Source organism: Bos taurus, chromosome 28, assembly GCF_002263795.3.
Source record: "Bos taurus isolate L1 Dominette 01449 registration number 42190680 breed Hereford chromosome 28, ARS-UCD2.0, whole genome shotgun sequence".
NCBI lineage: Eukaryota > Metazoa > Chordata > Mammalia > Artiodactyla > Bovidae > Bos > Bos taurus.
The window spans coordinates 25088379-25094378 of NC_037355.1; the positions used below are offsets into that span (position 1 = coordinate 25088379).

Below are 6000 nucleotides of genomic sequence, written 5' to 3' on the forward strand. Positions count from 1 at the left end.
TTCTGTTTATTTATTTATTAAGAATAATTTATCCAATTTCCTGGGCTTCCATGGTAGCTCAGATGGTAAAGAATCTGCCTGCAGTGTGGAGACCAGATTTGATCCCTAGGTAAGGAAGATCCCCTGAAGAAGGAAGGGAATTGCAACCCTCTCCAGTGTTTTTGCCTGGAGAATTCCATGGACAGAGGAGCCTGGCAGGCTACATCCATGGGGTTGCAAAGAGTTGGATACAACTGAGCTTTAACTTTCACCTGATTTCCTATCTTTTATTATGCAAATCTGGATATTAACATTGTTAGGTCTTAATTATGAAAAAAACGTTTCAATTCTCACATACACTTTTATTCTGCAATAATGCATCTGCAGTTAGAATTCCTATATTGGTGTTTCTCCTTTAAGAAAATATACTTGTTCTTTTTTAAAAAAAATTTTAAGTTTCAATCTTTTTGTATTAAATACATTCATTTTTGGAAACTAAATCCCCCCAATACTTATTGAATTAAGTCCTTGTATTTAAATCAGTAAAATCCACTTTCTTCTTCCCTCTGGTCTCCTTATAAGTTTCTTCCTGTTCAGGGCTATAATTGTTTCTTATAAAATCCAAACTATTTTTATTTATATATTTCTTTGCTGTTGTATCTTATGAAAACTGATCAGTAATAGAAAAGTATTTTCAATCTGTGTGATAGTTGGAAATTTATCTACTAAATGAGTCTTTTGCTCCTGTTGTATTTACTGTATAGATCGAGATGAGGAAGAAAACAAACGAGATGACAAAAGAGATATTAATAGGTACTGCAAGGAGAGGCCCTCTAAAGATAAGGTATGTATTAAATACTGAAGTATGTTTGACATACATTATTGGTTTCTTATGTACAACACAACGATTTCCATTTTTTACATAAAACATACTTATTACTAAATGTAACACAGTGATGAACTTTATTGATGCTTGTATATCTTTATAGTACCACTCAGCAGAATTCAGTCAGTTGTATTTTGGTATTCAGTTTAGTTGCTGAGTTGTGTCTGACTTTTGCAACCCCCTGAACCGCAGCACACCAGGTCTCCCTGTCCGTCACCAACTCCCGGAATTTACCCAAACTCATGTTCATTAAGTCAATGATGCCATCCAACCATCTCATCCTCTGTTGTCCCCTTCTGCTCCTGCCCTCAATCTTTCCCAGCATCAGGGTCTTTTTAAATGAGAAAAGATATGTCAGATAATCAGTGGGCTTCCTAAGTGGTCAGTGGTAAAAAATCTGCCTGCCAATGCAGGAGATGTGGGTTGGATCCCTGGGATGGGAAGATTCCCTGGAGAAGGAAATGGCAGCCCATTCCAGTATTCTTGCCTGGAAAATCCCATGGACAGAGGAGACTGGTGGGTTATGGTTCTTGGGATCGCAAAAAAGTCACAACTTGGCGAGTAAACAGCAACAACAGATAATATGTTTTATTTATTTCTTCATACACGTAACTAGATCAACTCAGTTTAGCTAAGATGAGACAAAGGTCTTTTCATATTTTTGTATATTATGGACAATGACTTAATAAGTCAAATTTTGTCACTTTTCAGGGGTTAAAATTATGTACTACATTTTCTGCATTTTCTTTAGGAAAAAGAGAAGACTCAGATGATCACAATTAACAGAGATCTATTAATGGCATTTGTTTACTTTGATCAAAGCCATTGTGGTTACCTTCTTGAAAAGGATTTGGAAGAAATATTTTATACTCTTGGACTACATCTTTCTCGGGCTCAGGTAATCTATCTTAAAATATTTGAAATGAAAAGCATTTTTAAATAACTCTTTTTAGTATCTTTGACTTTTTGAAATATAAATGCAAATACAGGCTCATAATAATACAGTATTGAAATAACATGTAAGCAGTTAAAAGTCTCCTCTCTGTCTAATTCTATGCCTTTGGCCTAATATATAAACTTCTAGATCTTTTTTAAGCAACTCATACGTGTTTATATATGATAGTTCCAGTTTTATAAACAATACATGAAATCATTCTGGTGATATCTGAGACTTTTTTTCATTTAATAATGTATCATCAGCATTCTGCCATGAAAATAGAGACCCATTTTGTTCTTTTTATTACTGCATAGTATTCCATGGTATAGGTGTGCCTTTTATTGCCTTAACTAGGCCCCAGTTGCTGAATGGCTCTCATTTTTTAGAACCACAGGCTATGCTGTAATATGTGTGTTTGTACATAAACTTTAATGTATGTGTTAGCGTTTCTTTCAGTGTTGCTTTTTTTTTTTTTTAGAAAATTTTTTTCAAGTGATAATTTGAAATTTAGGTTTCTAGAGAAGACAGTTAAAAACGTAAGTGCTCAAATTGAATTTTAGTGGATACCTGAGAAATGGTATTAATGTTCATCATATGTGAAAATTAGAACATAGTTCAAGGAGAATCAAAAACTTATTTTCATCTTTTAAATATGGTTTCTTTCTTGCATAACAGGTAAAGAAGCTTCTTAATAAAGTAGTACTCCGTGAATCTTGCTTTTACCGGAAATTAACAGACACCTCAAAAGATGAAGAAAACCATGAAGAATCTGAAGCTTTGCAGGAAGATATGCTAGGTTTGAGTATATTACTTTAAGATCATGCCATTTTATAACTGTATTATTAATTTAAAAAGAAAATAACATAATAAACTATGGTATCTTTTTTTTTTTTTTAAGTATGGTATCTTTTAGGGATTTCTTGGAGGTCCAATGGTTGGCACTTCATGCTTCCACTGCAGGGGTTACGGTTTCAATCCCTTGTCAGAGAACTGTGACCCCACATGCTGTAAAATAAAAGTATCTTTTATATTATAGGAAACAGATTGTTACTTCCAACACCAGTAGTAAAACAGGAGTCAAAAGACGTAGAAGAAAATGTTGGCCTTATTGTGTACAACGGTGCAATGGTTGATGTAGGAAGCCTCTTGCAAAAATTGGAAAAGAGTGAAAAAGTACGAGCTGAAGTGGAACAAAAGCTGCAGTTACTAGAAGAAAAGACAGGTAAGGAAAAGCATTGGTATGTTGGTACTTTTAACACTCTACTGGGGTATATATGTGGGCACACATATGCACACCTGTACACATGCATATCCATCCATACTTTATAGTGTAGATACATAATGTAACTTTACATTTGACTATTTCTGTTAAAGGTTGTAAAATTGCTTAGCATAATGAGAATTAATCTTAGATCTTCATGTGTATTCTCAGGTTTGATTGTTCTGTTGTATCCTTTAATTCCTCCCATAGTTCTGCTTAGTTTTCACCACTTCCTGCTACTTTTTCTAGTCTGTGCAATCATCTAAAAAATGGAACTTGGTTTTAGAAGTAATACTTAGGTAAAGCTTAATTTAACTGAGTATTGTTAAGTCTTCATGTGGACAGTTGACTCATTGGAAAAGGCTGATGCTGGGAGGGATTGGGGGCAGGAGGAGAAGGGGACAACAGAGGATGAGATGGCTGGATGGCATCACCAACTCGATGAACATGAGTTGGGGTTAACTGCGGGAGTTGGTGATAGACAGGGAAGCCTGGCATGAGCAACTGAACTGAACTGATTGTGAGTGAAAGTGAAAGTCACTCAGTCATGTCTCACTCTTTGTGACCCATGGATTATACAGTCCATGGAATTCTCCAGGTAAGAATACTGGAGTGTGTAGCCATTCCTTTCACCAGGGGATCTTCCCAACCCAGGGATCGAACCCAGGTCTCCTACATTGTAGCCGGATTCTTTACAAAGAAGCATTGCATTGTGCTATGCTATTGAAATTGACACTTATGGCCAGTTTAAGGAATTATATACGCTTATTAAGTCTAATCATACACTTATTATTATTTAAGTCTTCTGACTTTAAATATTTTTAACCTCAAGGTTAAATTGGAAATATTAAGTGGTAAGATGGTGAATTTTGAACTTGATTTCTTTTTTTTTTCTTTTGACAGATAAAGATGAAAAAACCATATTAAATTTGGAGATTTCTAACAAAAACCTTTCTGGTGAACTTAGAGAAGTTAAAAAGGACCTTAGTCAGTTACAAGAAAACTTAAAGATTTCAGAAAACATGAATTTGCAATTTGAAAACCAACTGAATAAGACAATCAGAAACTTATCCACAGTAATGGATGAAATCCACACTGTTCTTAAGAAGGTTAGCTATTGTTTACCTTCAACATTTTCATAGTTTATTCTTTTTCAGAAAAGCCTATCTCTGGAAAATTTAATATTATTAAGCTCTTAGTGGCTTTTCTAACAGAAACTAGTGGTAGTATTCTGTCCTTTTCTCCAAAGATAGTATTTTCCTAGAGCTTACTTCACATGTCAACATGATTTATGTTTGCAGACTTCTTTATAAACAAGATTTACTAATCTAGTAACTTAGTGCCGTTGTAAACTAACTTTAGTAATTGAGAGACCTTCTTTAGCCTGGGTCTCCCTCAGAGAACAAGGGGGGAAAACGTCTCCACTTCAAGGACTGTATTATTGTTAGTAATGTATTCCTGAGAACCTCTGATTTCTTAGGACTTATATGGCTTTCTCAAATACTAAAAGTCATTCTGCACAGAACTGCGAGATTTCTTTCAAATAGTTCCCCAAGGGTTCATTTTTCCATAGATGGTGAAATGGGCTATCTGGAGTATCTCTGTTTATTGATGGTATTTTTTTAAAGTTACATCTAAGAGAACCTAATAAAATATACTTTTTCTTTGTATATTTTATAGGATAATGGGAAGAATGAAGATAAAGATCAGAAATCTAAGGAGAATGGTGCAAGTGTATGATAAAATACATGTAGTGACAAAGAATGGTGATAAATAATGTAATATATAAAATCATGATACTAGAATGAAAGTGATGCACGTTTGATCCTAGTAGTATAAATATCTGTCAGTTCAAATGATGTATAAAGTTTTATGAATGTGAGTCTTTGTTTTTGAAAATTGCTTGTAATTCCTGGCATCCAAATTATTAAACACTCCTTGAGTGAGATAATTTTGCATTGCAAAATGTTTTAGGATGAACTTTGTTATAGTTTTAACCCCAATAAAGTTCATCAGTTTAATTGACAATAGTATTTAATTACAGATGTCATTTATTAAAAACCTGGAAAGTTGCGATTTTATTTATAACATTATCATTACTAGTTTTTACGAAAGATACTAGCCTTTTAAAACCTCAATATAAGTCAGAAAATAGCGTGGTGCTTCAATTTTGCAAGTTTTTTGGAGCACGCTTTTTTTTTTTTACTTGTTCTAAAATCCTAACTAGACTGTAAAAACATTTATTAAAAATTTAATTCATCCAAAAGACAGTACATTGAAAACTGAGAAAATAATAATTATGTTATTATATATGTTAGGCTTTACATAAAACATAGTTTTGATGTTAATGTTAACTGTTTTAGTTTCCCAGAATAGCATGTATATTACTTTTAATTTTGAGGTTTTTTTTTTTAAATGCAGTATATGTCACATGTACAATTTAGTATCGAGCCAGTGGATGTCAGTATGATACCTTAAGTCTTATTTAATTAAAAATATTATTTTTATTAGTCTGTGTACCTCCTTCAGAATTTTAGATACATAAGAGTTTATTAACTAATTCAGTGAAAAGGTAGGAAATGTGATACACTCTAAAGCAATGGTACTCAACAGGGGGTTAATTTGCCCCCAAAAGACATTTAGCTATGTCTGGAGACATTTGTACCTGGCCCAGCTGGGTGAGTGCTACTGGCATCTACTTGTTAGAGGCCAAGAACTTTGATAAATATCCTACTTTGCATATCCTGCCTGCCACTGCTGCCCACCCCGCCGAACCCTCCCCGCCACCGCCCCACCCCAGCAAAGACTATGCAGCCCAAAATGTCAGTAGTTGAAAAACTCTTGTCTAAAGGAATGTAGGGATAAATTCTGGTCTTTTGCTTGGGAGAGGGCATGCCATACAGTGTGTGGGATCTTAGTTTCCTGAACAGGGATCAA

General features: G+C 34.2%; 1 protein-coding gene across 7 annotated transcripts in view; it reads left to right on the plus strand.

The window, feature by feature from the left end:
* The window catches only part of CCAR1 (cell division cycle and apoptosis regulator 1), a 46650-nt gene extending 41559 nt beyond the window's left edge, over positions 1–5091 (plus strand). For all 7 annotated transcript variants that reach the window (XM_024986773.2, XM_059882606.1, XM_024986771.2 and 4 more), the window contains 6 exons: positions 744–823; positions 1617–1763; positions 2478–2598; positions 2839–3024; positions 3967–4172; positions 4744–5091. In XM_024986773.2, coding sequence (XP_024842541.1) covers positions 744–823; positions 1617–1763; positions 2478–2598; positions 2839–3024; positions 3967–4172; positions 4744–4803 — 800 coding nt within the window. In that variant the 3' untranslated portion in view covers positions 4804–5091. The remainder of the gene's footprint in view (positions 1–743; positions 824–1616; positions 1764–2477; positions 2599–2838; positions 3025–3966; positions 4173–4743) is intronic.
* The last annotated feature ends 909 nt before the right edge of the window (positions 5092–6000 follow it).